This window comes from Protomyctophum parallelum, assembly GCF_964188405.1.
Source record: "Protomyctophum parallelum genome assembly, chromosome: 3".
NCBI classification, from domain to species: Eukaryota; Metazoa; Chordata; class Actinopteri; order Myctophiformes; family Myctophidae; genus Protomyctophum; species Protomyctophum parallelum.
Window position 1 is genome coordinate 1,908,992 of NC_139698.1, and position 15,327 is coordinate 1,924,318.

The window sequence follows — 15,327 nt, forward strand, 5'->3', positions numbered from 1 at the left end:
TCACTCCCTAGCCTTGTGGACCGGCGTCACCCCGAGGGACTCCAACACCTCCCGCTTGTAGTCCTCGAAGTCTCCTTGGATCTGACTGAGCGAGCGGTTCTCCACCACCCACAGCTGACACCGAGTCTCCGTGATGAGCCTGGCATCGTGGCTCACGATTACAACCGCTCCTTTGTACTTGTTGATGGCCTCCGACAAGGCGTCGATGGACTCGATGTCCAGGTTGTTGGTGGGCTCGTCCAGGATCAGCACGTCGGGCTGGCGGCAGGCGAGCTCGGCGAACATCACGCGCGCCTTCTGCCCCCCCGAGAGCTTGGCTATCTGAATGGTGTGCGCGTGGCCCTCCAGGCCGAAGCGGCCCAGGCACTTCCTGGCGTCCTGATAGGGCAGGTTGAAGTTCCTCTGGAGATACGCGGTGGCCTCCTCGTCCATGTCCAGCTGGTCGGCGTACTGCTGGTTGAAGAAGCCCACTTTGACCCGATGGTTCTGCCTCATCTCGCCTCGGGTCGGGGTCAGCTTCCCCGTGAGGAGCAGCAACAGGGTGCTCTTTCCGACGCCGTTGGGTCCGACGATGCAGATCCTGGACTCCCTGTCGATCCCAAAGTCCACGTTCTCCAACAGGGTCAGTCCGTCGTAGCCGAAGTCGACGCCGTGGAGTCCCATGACGGGCGTCCATCCGTCTTGTAGCGAGTGGGGGTCGGGGAAGGTAAAGTTGACGGTGTATTCTCTGGGTCTCTTCAGGAGCTCCGTGTTCTCCTGGCTCTCCTCGTCCAGTCCTCCCGCCTTCCTCTTCCCCTTCTGCTGCTTCCTGGTCAGCGGCTCCCTGGCCTTCTTCTCGGCCTGTTTGGTGGACTGGCCGCTGGCCTTCAGTTCCTTCAGCTTCTTCTCCTGCTTCTCGTACTGCTTCTGGAGCTCCTTGAACTTCTGCGCGTACATCTTCTTGAAGGTCAGGTAGTTGCCCCGGTAATAGTGCAGCTTCTGGTTGTCCAGGTGGACGATGTCCGTGCAAACGTCGTCCAGGAAACTCTGGTCGTGGGAGACGACGAGGAGAGTCTTCTTCCAGCCCTGGAGGTAGTTATTGAGCCAGATGACGGCGTTCAGGTCCAGGTGGTTGGTGGGCTCGTCCAGCATCAGGAGCGTGGGCTCCATGAACAGAGCCCTGGCGAGGGACACTCTCATCCTCCAGCCTCCCGAGAACCTCTTGGTGGGCCTGTTCTGCATCTCGGGAGTGAAAGAGAGGCCGGCCAGGATGCTGCGGGCCTTGTGCTCGGCGGCCGCGGCTCCGATGGCGCTCAGCTCCTCGTACACCTTCTCCAGCCTCTCGGAGACGCCGTCGTCGCCCTTCTTCAGCTGGGCCTGCAGCGAGCTCTCCTCCTGCAGGAGCTTCAGACGCCGCGTGTCCGCCTTCAGCACCGCCTGGACCGCGGGGGTGTCGTCCGCCCGGACCTCCTGTTCGCACAGCAGCAGGTCGATGTTGGGGGGGATCGTCAGCGCCCTGTTGGCGACGTGCTTCAGCAACGTGCTCTTTCCTTTGCCGTTCGGTCCGACCAAGCCGTAGCGTCGGCCCGCCACGATCAGAAGGTCGGCGTTGACGAAGAGGTCCTTCCCGTGAGCCGAGATGCTGAACCTCTCCAGTTTGATGTCGGAGGCGTTCTGCAGCATGGCCTGTCTGGAGGACATCTCGGCCTGAGACAAGGAGAAGTCCCCCAGTTCCGTGGCGTCCTGCTGGGAAACCCGCTTCTCGTTCTCCATCTGTTTCATCTTCTTCTTTCTCTCCTTCCTGGTGAGGTTTGCAGACGGGTCGCCGTCCTTCTCCTTCTTCTTCTTCTTCTTCTCGGCCTGCTCCGCCATGATGTCCTCGGCACACTTCATGGTGTCGTCCGAGTCACTCTGATGTTCACGCTCTGATATGACGTCCTCGGCACGCTGATCGTCGCTCTGATCTTCCTCCTTTTCCTCGTCTATGCCGCGCGGCGGTTTAGCCGCGTTTCCCTTCCGTCGCGTCTGATCCTTGGACCGCTTGGGCTTCGTCTTGAGCTTGTTCACGACTTTCTTTTCATTTCTCTTCTCCGTGTCATCTTCCCGGTCGGATGCGGCCGTCGTCGGCTTCACCACCTTGGATTTGGTCGTTTTCTTGCCCTTCTCAACCTCCTTGTTTGGTGGTCTGTCATCTTCATCTGAGGAGCTTTCCTCACCTTCACCACGATCCTCCTTGTCTGTCTCGTCGTCCTCATTAGATGCAGCCTTCTGCAGCTTCACAGACTTAGATTTAGCCTTTTCTGTCTTCTTAACGTCCTTGTTAGATGGAGCCTTTGCCTTGACCGGCTTGGATTTAGCTTTTATCTTGCCTCCCTTAGGCAATTTCAGAAGATCCCTAATAAGCTCCAGTCTCTCCTCTTCTAAAGAGCCTTCCCCATCACTGTGACAAGACTCTTCTGTCTCGTCTTCCTCATCAGATTTGGCCTTCACAACAAGCTTAGACTGAGCGTTTCTCTTGCCCTTCTCAAGCTCCATGTTTGGTGGTCTGTCATCTTCATCTAAAGAACTCTCCTCCTGATCGCTGTGGATATGACTCTCTGTCTCACCGGATGACGAATCAGATGACGAATCAGAGGCAGCCGTCTGCAGCTTCACAGACTTAACTTTAGCTTTCTTCTTGCCAGCCTTAGACACCTTCTCCACCTCCTTGTTTGGACTATCATCTAAAGAGCTTTCCCCATTATCACCGTGACCGAGGACAGCCTTCTCCGTATTCTTGTCTTCCCTGTTAGATGCAGCCTTCACCTTCACTGGCTTGGATTTACCCTTTGTCTTACCTTTAAACACTTTCCCAACTTCCCTTTTAGGTGGTCTATTATCATCTTCATCTGATGAGCCTTCACTGTGACAACAACTGAGAACAGCATGCTCTGTTTCGTCTTCCTCGTCAGACGCAGCCGTAACGACCTTCGCAGGCTTAGATTGGGCGTTTTTCTTGCCCTTGGACACTTTCTGAACCTCCCTCGTTGGTGGTCTATCGTCCGAGGAGCTTTCCCCGTCACTGTCGTCACAATCCCTGACGGCAGCCTTATTATTCTCTCCTTTCTTGTCGTCCTCGTCAGATTCAGCCTTAACCTTCACAACAGGCTTAGACTGAGCTTTCCTCTTGCTCTTCGACGCCTTCTCAGCCTCCTTGTTTGGAGGTCTAGCGTCTTTATTCAAAGAGCTTTCCTCCTCGTCACTCTGAGCCAGAGCGGCAAACTTGTTCTCACGTTTCTTTTTCTTGACGCCTTTCCTGGGAACAACGGCAGGCTTCTCACCGTCGTCGTCGTCGCTGGCGAGCGCCGCCGACTGCTTTTTCATCTTCTTGGTTCCCGTGGTGTTTGCGTCCGCGTCGCCGGCAGCTCTCCCTTTCAGGTGTTTCTTCTTTCTTTGGCTCTGTTCTTTGTCCTTCGCCGACGCCTCGCGCTCCTCCTTTTCACTCTTGACATTTTGGGAGAGTTCCTCGAAGAAGCTCTTTTTTTCCTTTTTATCTTTCTTCCCTTTCTTCACGGCTGCCGTCGGGGCAGCCTCGTCACCGTCCCACTGGGCTTTTTCCTTAGCTTTCTTGGGCATGTTTCTTATTTATCGCGCTACTTATACCGTTCCGTGTAGTTCATTTACAGAGCGGCCACCTGCCGTTTCATATCGTTCGTTTATAAAAGCTACTGGCTCACTCAAGCCTTTTATGTTCGTTGTGACATCACGGTTAGTTCCGGTGTTGCGTTGTGATTGGCTGAGAGACATTGCCATCGTCTCCAAATAATACTGATAATCAGCGGTGGCCGAACGGTTTGCGGAGCGGTCTTGATATCGTGAAGGTCGCTAGTTCGTATCCCCGGACCGGCATGTTAAAATTACTACCGCTGAAGTGCCCTGCTTGGGCAAGGCATTGAACCCCTACCATGAAATGTTCTATGAGCAGGGCCTGGCTGTAAACAAGTTCTTGAGCTCAGTCCAGTTACCCTGGGTAAACATGGTACCTTTCCTTTGCTTTGCTTTTACATAATACGAAGGACCATGATCTGCCAAAGTAACCTGCAGTGAGACACCCTGAGGGCGAGAAGCGTGCACACATCCTCCTGGGTGACGGCAGACCGCTGGGAGAGCGCTGGCACTTTGGCATGGGGGGGGACAGATCAACATATGGAATGAATTCTGTATACCGACCATATATGGAGCGTGTCTTGAGTGTACAGGGTTTGATGAGGTCAGATCAACATAATGTAATGTCAGAACAGGTCAGCTCCATATATGGAGATCTAAGGGTGGCAGCCGGGGGGGCAGTGTCCTGAGTGTACAGGGTTTGATGAGGTCAGATCAACATATGTAATGTCAGAACAGGTCAGCTCCATATATGGAGATCTAAGGGTGGCAGCCGGGGGGGCAGTGTCCTGAGTGTACAGGGTTTGATGAGGTCAGATCAACATATGGAATGTCAGAACAGGTCAGCTCCATATATGGAGATCTAAGGGTGGCAGCCGGGGGGGCAGTGTCCTGAGTGTACAGGGTTTGATGAGGTCAGATCAACATATGGAATGTCAGAACAGGTCAGCTCCATATATGGAGATCTAAGGGTGGCAGCCGGGGGGGCAGTGTCCTGAGTGTACAGGGTTTGATGAGGTCAGATCAACATATGGAATGTCAGAACAGGTCAGCTCCATATATGGAGATCTAAGGGTGGCAGCCGGGGGGGCAGTGTCCTGAGTGTACAGGGTTTGATGAGGGCCCAGCGGCCGAGTCTTCATTTTCATGCATTAATAGCTTTGGGGCAATGCCCGTCGCATTTCCTATGACATCAGGCAACTCCATGATGGAGTCATAATGTATGACATCATCTTATCTTATCATGTCAGTGATGATTTGATTGGCTGAGCAAAGTACATTATTGAAGATAAATATAGTGACGCCAAAAGTGATTGGCCGGAAGGAATGACATTTGTGATGATTTAATTTGATTGGCTGAGCACGGAATGGGATGTATGACAATGTATGATAACATAATGTAATTGTTCCCAGAAAGAAAAACATATATTACAAAATTATTAATATGTGTGTATAACTGTACGCTTTATACCTTTATTTAGGCCTTTATACTTTGATATATAGCCTACTTGGCATTCTGTCAAACTGATCAGATTAAATAAACACCAACAATACTATAATAGAATTGATGTTCTAAGAAAAAAATTAAGGTCAGCCCGATTGGAAATTATAATTAAAACTGAAACAGTTTACCTTAATTGGCCATTAGGCCATTAGCCAATCACCTGGCTGTCGCACTGTAATGCATGCAGTGCTTTTCAAACGTTTTCATTTGAAGGACCCCCCAGAATGATACTCATTAGTCTGCGGACCCCCATTAGAACATATAGTCATTTCAAGGACCCCCCAGTCTGACATGCATATTACATTAGTCTACGGACCCCGTTGATGTAACGCTGAGTGTGCAAATGGAACCGACTGGTTTTGATTGATTGATTGAAATATGTATTAACAGTTTGCAGAATCACAGTACATTTCAAGCACAAACTCAATACACAGACTGTTAACTGTGAGTGGACGACCCAATTAAGCATTACACTTGTTTACAACAGGGTCCACATTGTTCAATTCATCAAAACATTTAGAGACGTTTACAAATAGACACTTCTATGTAGTTAAAAAACAGAACAGGAATTCACCATAAAGGAAGCAAAAAGGGAAAAGAAACATATAGGCTACAGTGGACCCATTTGTACACTCTCGGGGTTACAGACCCATAAAGGGTCCATTTGGTTACAAACTATCATTTAGCTGGGGTCCCTCAGGGACCCCTGGGGGGGGGGGGGGGGGGGTCCCCGGACCCCACTTTGGGAACCACTGCTGCAATGCATTGTGAATCAGCTGAATATCACATCTATGATGAATTCCTGTTCTGTTTTTTAACTACATAGAAGTGTCTATTTGTAAACGTCTCTAAATGTTTTGATGAATTGAACAATCTGGACCCTGTTGTAAACAAGTGTAATGCTTAATTGGGTCGTCCACTCACAGTTAACAGTCTTTGTATTGAGTTTGTGCTTGAAATGTACTGTAATTCTGCAAACTGTTAATACATTTATCAATCAATCAATCAATCAATCAATCAATCAATCAGCTGAATATCACAGTATTGACAGTGCAGCAAGGCAGGGGTCTTCTGTGTGTGTGTGTGTGTGTGTGTGTGTGTGTGTGTGTGTGTGTGTGTGTGTGTGTGTGTGTGTGTGTGTGTGTGTGTGTGTGCGTGTGCGTGTGCGTGTGCGTGTGCGTGTGCGTGTGCGTGTGCGTGTGCGTGTGCGTGTGCGTGTGCGTGTGCGTGTGCGTGTGCGTGTGCGTGTGTGTGTGTGTGTGTGCGTGTGTGTGTGTGTGTGTGTGTGTGTGTGTGTGTGTGTGTGTGTGTGTGTGTGTGTCTGTGGTCCTTTGGCGACACCATGTGGTGACTGGTCGTCATCACTACTAGTGTATTGAACACACAACAGCAAAATAACGCCGGCGCATGCTTTGGACGTCATGAATTGGCGCGGATGTTGCCGTAGTTTGCATTAGGACAAAGTCCTGCATGTTGTTAATGTTCTTATTGTTGTTGTTGTTGATGAACATAAATCCATATTTGTTCATCTGTACAGTGTTGTCTATGTGTAGTGCGTGTTGGTGACGTCATGTGGATCTTGAAGCAGCGTGGAGGAGGATCTGGAGGTGAGTTTATTTAGATCACTAAATATTAATTTATATACGCGAAAATATACGATACAGCAATACAGTATTTATTATGCAGAATTACAGTACATTTCAAGCACAACTCGATACAGCTGTGAGTGGACGACCAAATAAAGCATTACACTTGTTTACAACAGGGTCCACCATGTTCAATTCATCAAAACATTTAGAGATTCGGCACAAACAAGGGACTAAATTATTTTCGCTCCTATGCCACCAAAATGTGGAACGCCCTACCAACAGTCATTAAGACATGTGAATCCCTTGACTCCTTCAAAACCGCTCTCAAAGGGCACCTACGGACGGCTGCAATTAGAAACTGGCCTCTGTAAAATCTGAATCCCCCCACCCCCCCTTTCCCCTCACTGTATATGTATCTTTTCCCTTTTTGCTTCCTTTATGATGAATTCCTGTTCTGTTCTTTAGCTACATAGAAGTGTCTATTTGTATGTCTCTAAATGTTTTGATGAATTGAACAATGTGGACCCTGTTGTAAACAAGTGTAATGCTTAATTGGGTCGTCCACTCACAGTTGACAGTCTTTGTATTGAGTTTGTGCTTGAAATGTACTGTAAATTCTACAAACTGTTAATAAATATTTCAATCAATCAATCAAAGATAGACACTTCTATATAGCCAAAAAGAAGAGGAGAGGAATTCATCATAAAGGAGGGGAAACGGGGACAGTGGGGGGGGATTCAGATTTTACAGAGGCCAGTTTAGAATTGCAGCCGTCCGTAGGTGCCCTTTGAGAGCGGTTTTGAAGGAGTCAAGGGATTCACATGTCTTAATGACTGTTGGTAGGGCGTTCCACATTTTGGTAGCATAGGAGTGAAAATAATTTAGTCCCTTGTTTGTGCCGAATCTGGGTTGTACATGGTTTGTTGCACTCCCTCTGGTGTTGTGGGTGTGGACTTCGTTTACATTAAGGAAGTATTTAGACAGGTACATGGGTATCTTAGTGAAGTATTTAGACAGGTACATGGGTATCTTAGTGAAGTATTTAGACAGGTACATGGGTATCTTAGTGAAGTATTTAGACAGGTACATGGGTAGCTGCAATTTGCAACTCTAGATTGTTTTATAATGGGATGAATCTAGAGTTGCAATACCCTCCATTGACTCCCCACTCATCTTTTTTGGTTTGCGATCTGCTTGTCTTAAACGACGTTAAACTCACCAACATTGCAGCTGTAGTCCAAGCTTGATTTATCCTCTTTCAATCTGCCGAGCTTGTTTTTCATAGAAATCCACCGTAGAGATGTTATGAGCTACTTTCTGTCAAGACATCCTCTGCAAGTGATTATCTTTCAAAGTGCTGGAGTTTGGAAGCACTCGTCGTACGTCACTGAACGGCCCTGCGTTCCACCTGTTTCGAATTTGCACATAATGCAGGAGGGAGCAGCGCGACCCGTTAACAAAAACGAGTGCTTCCAAACTGCAACACTTAGAAAAATAATCACCTGCAGAGGATGTCTTGACAGAAAGTAACTCATAACATCTCTACTGTGGAGTCAATGGAGGGTATTGCAACTCTAGATTCATCCCATTATAAAACAATCTAGAGTTGCAAATTGCGGCTAGTACATCAGTATCTTAGTGAAGTATTTAGACAGGCACATGGGTATCTTAGTGAAGTATTTAGACAGGTACATGGGTATCTTGGTGGTGTATCGAATCTTGTGGACCAGACCCATTGCAAGATGCTGTACTCTGTCGTCGACCCTAAGCCATTCCAGCCTGTCAAAGTGGGCAGGGGTGAGGTGGGTTCGGGGGGTGAGGCCAAGTAGGAGCCTGACCAGTTTGTTTTGGGATGTCTGGAGCCTAGTTTTAAGGGCCTTTGAGGTGCTGTGGTACCAGGAGGTGCATGCATAGTTAAAGAAACCTTGTACGAGGGCTCCTGTTTGGGTCTTCAGGGTGTTTTTTGTTGACCAGTGAGGAGAAGATCCTGTAGAGGAATCTTGTTCTTTGGTTGATGTTTTTGATTACGTTGGTGGCCATTTTATCACCGGAAAGACTAACCTCCAGGATGGAACCTAGGTAGGTCATTTCATCTTTTCGTGTGATAATATTGTCACCCACTCTAACCCACTCACCCACTAAGGTCTCATATTGTCACCCACTCTAACCCACTCACCCACTAAGGTCTCATATTGTCACCCACTCTAACCCACTCACCCACTAAGGTCTCATATTGTCACCCACTAAGGTCTCATATTGTCACCCACTCTAACCCACTCACCCACTAAGGTCTCATATTGTCACCCACTAAGGTCTCATATTGTCACCCACTCTAACCCACTCACCCACTAAGGTCTCATATTGTCACCCACTAAGGTCTCATATTGTCACCCACTCTAACCCACTCACCCACTAAGGTCTCATATTGTCACCCACTAAGGTCTCATATTGTCACCCACTCTAACCCACTCACCCACTAAGGTCTCATATTGTCACCCACTCTAACACACTCACCCACTAAGGTATCATATTGTCACCCACTAAGGTCTCATATTGTCACCCACTCTAACACACTCACCCACTAAGGTCTCAGAGGCACTTGCCCATCGTGTCAAGTTTTACTTGCCCAAAGGTCATGTGCACTTACCAGAAATGTGAATCGCCCGTTATAAAATGATAGGTAAATTGAATTACAGGACTATTCCATTTAACACTGGGCTCTCATACCTACATTTTACGGCAAATACTTACGTAACTATGTTTTATATTTTTAAGTGAAAAACAGTGAAAACAGTACCGTATAATACTGTAGGTACACAGTGCTCTTATTTTACATTCCGCAGACCAGAAGACCACGTTCAGGTGTCTTATCTTATCTCTCAAACGAGCACTTGCCTGATCAGGCAACCTGAAAGCAAACTCCACCTGCCCGAAGGTTGTGTTTAGCTGCCAGGGGCAGGTGGGCAACCCTTTGTGTTATATTTAGCTGCCAGGGGCAGGTGGGCAACCCTTTGTGTTTTATTTACCTGCCAGGGGCAGGTGGGCAACCCTTAGTGTTTTATTTAGCTGCCAGGGGCAGGTGGGCAACCCTTTGTGTTTTATTTACCTGCCAGGGGCAGGTGGGCAACCCTTTGTGTTATATCTACCTGCCAGGGGCAGGTGGGCAACCCTTTGTGTTTTATTTAGCTGCCAGGGGCAGGTGGGCAACCCTTTGTGTTTTATTTAGCTGCCAGGGGCAGGTGGGCAACCCTTATTGTTTTATTTACCTGCCAGGGGCAGGTGGGCAACCCTTAGTGTTTTATTTACCTGCCAGGGGCAGGTGGGTAACCCTTAGTGTTTTATTTAGCTGGCAGGGGCAGGTGGGCGACCCTTTGTGTTATATTTACCTGCCAGGGGCAGGTGGGCAACCCTTAGTGTTTTATTTACCTGCCAGGGGCAGGTGGGCAACCCTTAGTGTTTTATTTACCTGCCAGGGGCAGGTGGGTAACCCTTATTTTAACTAAAGAACTAAAGCATAATAAACTAGAAATAAAAAAACAGTACAGTAGTGCATCCCGTGGATGCAGAGGTCGTTTTATTGCGTCCCTTAACTATAAACTGCGTTTTGGGATGCAAAATGCACCCTATTTTAATCTCTGTACCGTTGTCACAGTATTGCTTTGCTCTGGGTGGATCTGTGTTGGTTGTAAAGTGTCTTGAGACAACTTGTTGTGATTTGACACTATAATAAAATGTAATTGAACTGAATTGAATCTTGTCCCTGGCAGGCGAGAGCCACTACCTCTAACCCACTACCCCTAAGGGCCCTAACCCACTACCCCTAACCCTGGCAGGCGAGAGCCACTACCCCTAACCCACTACCCCTAACCCTGGCAGGCGAGAGCCACTACCCCTAACCCACTACCCCTATAAACCCACTACTAGGGTTGGGTGACGATACGAATACATCGTCAATCGCGAATATACGAATCCAATCGCCGAATATTTTTATTAGGCGATTTCTCGGGACGATTTAGCCCATATAACCTGTAAAGTGTGAGCAACATGTGGATCAATTTGGCCCAGCAAAGTAGTAACAGCGGCCGGGTGGAAATCACCTCCTCCCGTTATAATGTATGCTCCCACAGTCCCGACTCCCCGCACTCAGCACTGTCAGCAGCCAGCATCGGGCACCGCCGCACCACGGCACGGCACTTACGGCAGCCTGGCTGGGAGCCGAGGGAGGCTGTAGCCTACATGTTGTTTAAGCTCCGGAGTCCAGACCCATGCAGTTTAATAATATACAGTCACAACAGAATGCACACTGCTGTCTCGTGTCTCATCACAATCCCAATGCGCCACCCGTGAGTGGCGGGGGGGGGGGGGGAATAAAAAAACTGTCTACTAGTGTTAGTGTATAGGCACGGGGATCATTCATTAGCTTAGCGCTTAGCTTAGCGCTTAGCTTAGCGTGTAGCCAATACTGGTGCAACCCACTGATTGAACTTCATCTCCGCCTGTAATCTAAGTTATTTTTATTGACAACGTGAACGGACCCCGACACCAGCGCTGCAAAAATAGACAGATCTACAAGCTACAAGCGATGCCTTGAGAGCCTGTGTGGATCAGCCAGGCTGCAGCAGCTTGTGGGCTCCGCTGCTCCGCTCCGAGCCTCCGACGACCGGACCGGGGAGGGAAGGGAGCAAGTTACCCTGGCTGCGCTGCAGAAACAGACTGATCTACAAGCTCTCAACGCCTAGCGAACGGAGCTGCGAAAACAGGCAGGACGCGGCGCCTTGAGAGCTTGTAGATCTGGCTTTTTTGCGACCTGCAGTGAGCTGTTCTCACTCTACTTTTATGACACGAATACATCGTCAATCGGCGAATATTGGTCAGACGATTGGCGGTTGAAAAAAATTGGCATATCGCCCAACCTTACCCACTACCCCTAACCCTGGCAGGCGAGAGCCACTACCCCTAACCCACTACCCCTAACCCACTACCTCTAACTCACTACCTCTAACCCTGGCAGGCGAGAGCCACTACCTCCTCCCTGGTAAAGAGTACGTCGTGGGACGCAAGAACTGTGACGTCCTGCTGTCCAGTGACCAGTCCATCAGCCGCGCCCACGCCACGCTGACCGTCACCGACCAGGTGAGACACGCACGCACGCACGCATGCACGCATGCACGCACGCACACGCACGCACGCATGCACGCACGCACGCACAGTCACACACTTAGTAGTGACACATTCAGATTTTTCAGATGATATTAGTCTGTACGTTCATGTCGTCATCTTTTGTATTCCTAAATGTTATCCAGTTGATAAACGATACTAGTAGTTAGAAGTTAGACGTTTAGAAGTTAGTTAGTTAGTTTATTTATCTCAGTCATTTACAGTACAGTACATTTCAGAATGAGGGTTTTTACAGAATTACAGTTTGACTGAAAAGGTTTGGGCTGATTAAGCCGAAGCTTATTATTATGGCCACCTTATTAAACCATTCTGACCTGAGATCAGATTCATACGAGGTTTCCACTGGACACACACTGGTCCGATTAACCCATTCTGACCTGAGATCAGATTCTAAAAAATGTCAGTCGTTCTTCGATTTTTCAAAAATAGCAGACCTACAAGCTCGTAGCGCGCCACTCGGTGGCGCGCTATGAGCTTGTAGATCTGCTATTTTCCAATAGCTAAAGCATAACATGATGCCAACACCAAAATGGGTTCCCGTTCAGAATTTATTAATGATTCAAATAATATAAAAAGGGAAAAAAAGGAACAGAAAAAAACAAAAACAGGAACAGTAGCAACGGGAAAACTGATTCTCTGTACAGTGCTGTGCTTAATTACTGTATACATATACCAATGATGAACAGAAAATACATATTTAGCTTATATGCCTTATACTACAGTTACGTTACGCCCACATAGATTTAGCTTTTTTTAAAGCGTGCTTTTATAATTTGAAGTGGTTGCTTCAAATATAGTGTGTATTATTGTTTACTTTTACTGCATATGTGTTTGTATATTTAGGTTTTGAAGTGGTTACTACAAATAATTTATATTATTTATGTTGTTTTTATTTATATAATTTTGTAATATCTACTGCCTAATAGTGCCTATGCATACTACTGTATATATTAAAGTGATTTTATATATTTGTCAATTATCATAGCTTTATATGATCTTTTAATCAGACCAGTGTGTGTCCAGTGGAAACCTCGTATGAATCTGATCTCAGGTCAGAATGGGTTAATCAGACCAGTGTGTGTCCCAGTGGAAACCTCGTATGAATCTGATCTCAGGTCAGAATGGGTTAATCAGACCAGTGTGTGTCCCAGTGGAAACCTCGTATGAATCTGATCTCAGGTCAGAATGGGTTAATCAGACCAGTGTGTGTCCAGTGGAAACCTCGTATGAATCTGATCTCAGGTCAGAATGGGTTAATCAGACCAGTGTGTGTCCAGTGGAAACCTCGTATGAATCTGATCTCAGGTCAGAATGGGTTAATCAGACCAGTGTGTGTCCAGTGGAAACCTCGTATGAATCTGATCTCAGGTCAGAATGGGTTGAATGTTCTTTAAGTTCTGTATTGAGTAAGTAAAACATGTTGTATTATTGTTCTGTTCATCCTTATGTTGTTGACCTGGAAAACAATAATGACATTTCATCCGCTGTGATGTGGTCGTGTGCCCAGTAGATGGCGGTGTTGGTTAACCCACACTGGCTGGACTGGAAACTATCTTTTTTCCCCTCAGTGGTACACACGCACACATTTAACACTTATTTACATAATTTACTGCCTTGATTTTGTGGAAACGGAAAGTAATTAACCACCGATCATTGTTGTGTTTATCTAAGTGACCATATGAGTAGACTTAAAGGAGAATTCTTTCTTTGTAGTTACGTCCCCACCAAAGGGGTCCAGGTGTTTTTTGTAGTTGTTACGTCCCCACCAAAGAGGTCCAGGTGTTATTTGTAGTCGTTACGTCCCCATCAAAGAGGTCCAGGTGTTATTTTGTGCAAAAGCTCCTTATTGGCTATTTCCCCTACCATAAGCCCTCAATGAATTGCATTGCATTGAATGGGAATTGAATGGGGCTATGGGGTGTTGTGCTAATTCGCTTATTTCCATCGAAATAAGTAGTAAAGTGTGCCGCTTGGGTTATTATTTACATTATGAATAGAGGATATATAAAAAAAAATATTTTATTTTGAGCGATGGAAATAAGCAAATTATCACAACACCCCATAGCCCCATTAAATTCCCATTCAATGCAATTAATTGCGGGCTTATGGTAGGGGAAATAGCCAATAAGGAGCTTTTGCACAAAATAACACCTGGACCTCTTTGGTGGGGACGTAACGACTACAAAGAAAGGTAAGAAAGCCTTTTAGTATGGCATTCTCCTTTAATAGTAGATGTTAAAGGAGAGATGTTAGTGTAATGATAGTATGATATATTATATCAAGTTCATATAAAAGAGAATACTGTGTTTTATCTCTCTTCTGACTCTGACCTCTTGTATTCAATATTCGAGTGACCACATAGAAATGGGTCCACTGTTTGGGAAAGGGTGACCTGTCCTAAAGCATGGACCCCCACAGCCCCTCCCAGTGAAGGGTGACCTGTCTGTCCTAAAGCATGGACCCCCACAGCCCCTCCCAGTGAAGGGTGACCTGTCTGTCCTAACCCATGGACCCCCACAGCCCCTCCCAGTGAAGGGTGACCTGTCTGTCCTAACCCATTGACCCCCACAGCCCCTCCCAGTGAAGGGTGACCTGTCTGTCCTAACCCATGGACCCCCACAGCCCCTCCCAGTGAAGGGTGACCTGTCTGTCCTAACCCATGGACCCCCACAGCCCCTCCCAGTGAAGGGTGACCTGTCTGTCCTAACCCATGGACCCCCACAGCCCCTCCCAGTGAAGGGTGACCTGTCTGTCCTAACCCATTGACCCCCACAGACCCTCCCAGTGAAGGGTGACCTGTCTGTCCTAACCCATTGACCCCCACAGACCCTCCCAGTGAAGGGTGACCTGTCTGTCCTAACCCATTGACCCCCACAGACCCTCCCAGTGAAGGGTGACCTGTCCTAACCTTTGACCCCCCACAGCCCCTCAGAGTGAAGGACAGCTCTAAGTACCTGTCCTAACCTTTGACCCCACAGACCCTCAGAGTGAAGGACAGCTCTAAATACGGGACGTTTGTGAACGAGCAGCGCCTGTCGGAGAACACTCCGCTGAGGCTGAAGCCGGGCGACCTCGTGACCTTTGGAGTGTTCGAGAGCAAGTTCAGGTAACGACGTTAAGCAACATTACACGAGAGGGTGTTAAGGGGTTAACGTGATTATTGCCACGACAGGGATGTGGTCAGGAACGAGACGGAGTCGAGTTCCGCAAGCGGCAATAATGGCAATAATCACGTCAAACCACACCCTCGAGTGTAATATTGCAATTATATTATAATTAACAGTTACCCTTAAAACTAAGAAAATCGCTGAAAGAATATTTTTTTTTAATATGCCATTCAGTAAAATAAAGTATTTTTTTAATAATCTGGGGACCCCCCCAAAAGTCCCCCCAGGTTGAGAACCCCTGATCTAAAGTATATCCAAAATGGAG

At 47.6% G+C, this 15,327-nt stretch overlaps 2 protein-coding genes across 2 annotated transcripts in view; one reads left to right on the forward strand and one right to left on the reverse strand.

The window, feature by feature from the left end:
* LOC310856056 (uncharacterized protein) lies at window positions 1-3,594 on the reverse strand (the record flags this gene model as incomplete). The annotated part of the gene is made up of 1 exon (XM_083761274.1): window positions 1-3,594. One exon carries the CDS (start codon window positions 3,592-3,594, stop codon window positions 1-3), a length of 3,594 nt encoding a protein of 1,197 aa, XP_083617400.1.
* Window positions 3,595-6,566: 2,972 nt separating this feature from the next.
* The window catches only part of LOC310856486 (nibrin-like), a 79,038-nt gene continuing 70,277 nt past the window's right edge, over window positions 6,567-15,327 (forward strand). Inside the window, exons 1-3 of the mRNA XM_083761955.1 lie at window positions 6,567-6,735; window positions 11,729-11,850; window positions 14,874-15,001. Coding sequence (XP_083618081.1) covers window positions 6,699-6,735; window positions 11,729-11,850; window positions 14,874-15,001 — 287 coding nt within the window. The 5' untranslated portion in view covers window positions 6,567-6,698. The remainder of the gene's footprint in view (window positions 6,736-11,728; window positions 11,851-14,873; window positions 15,002-15,327) is intronic.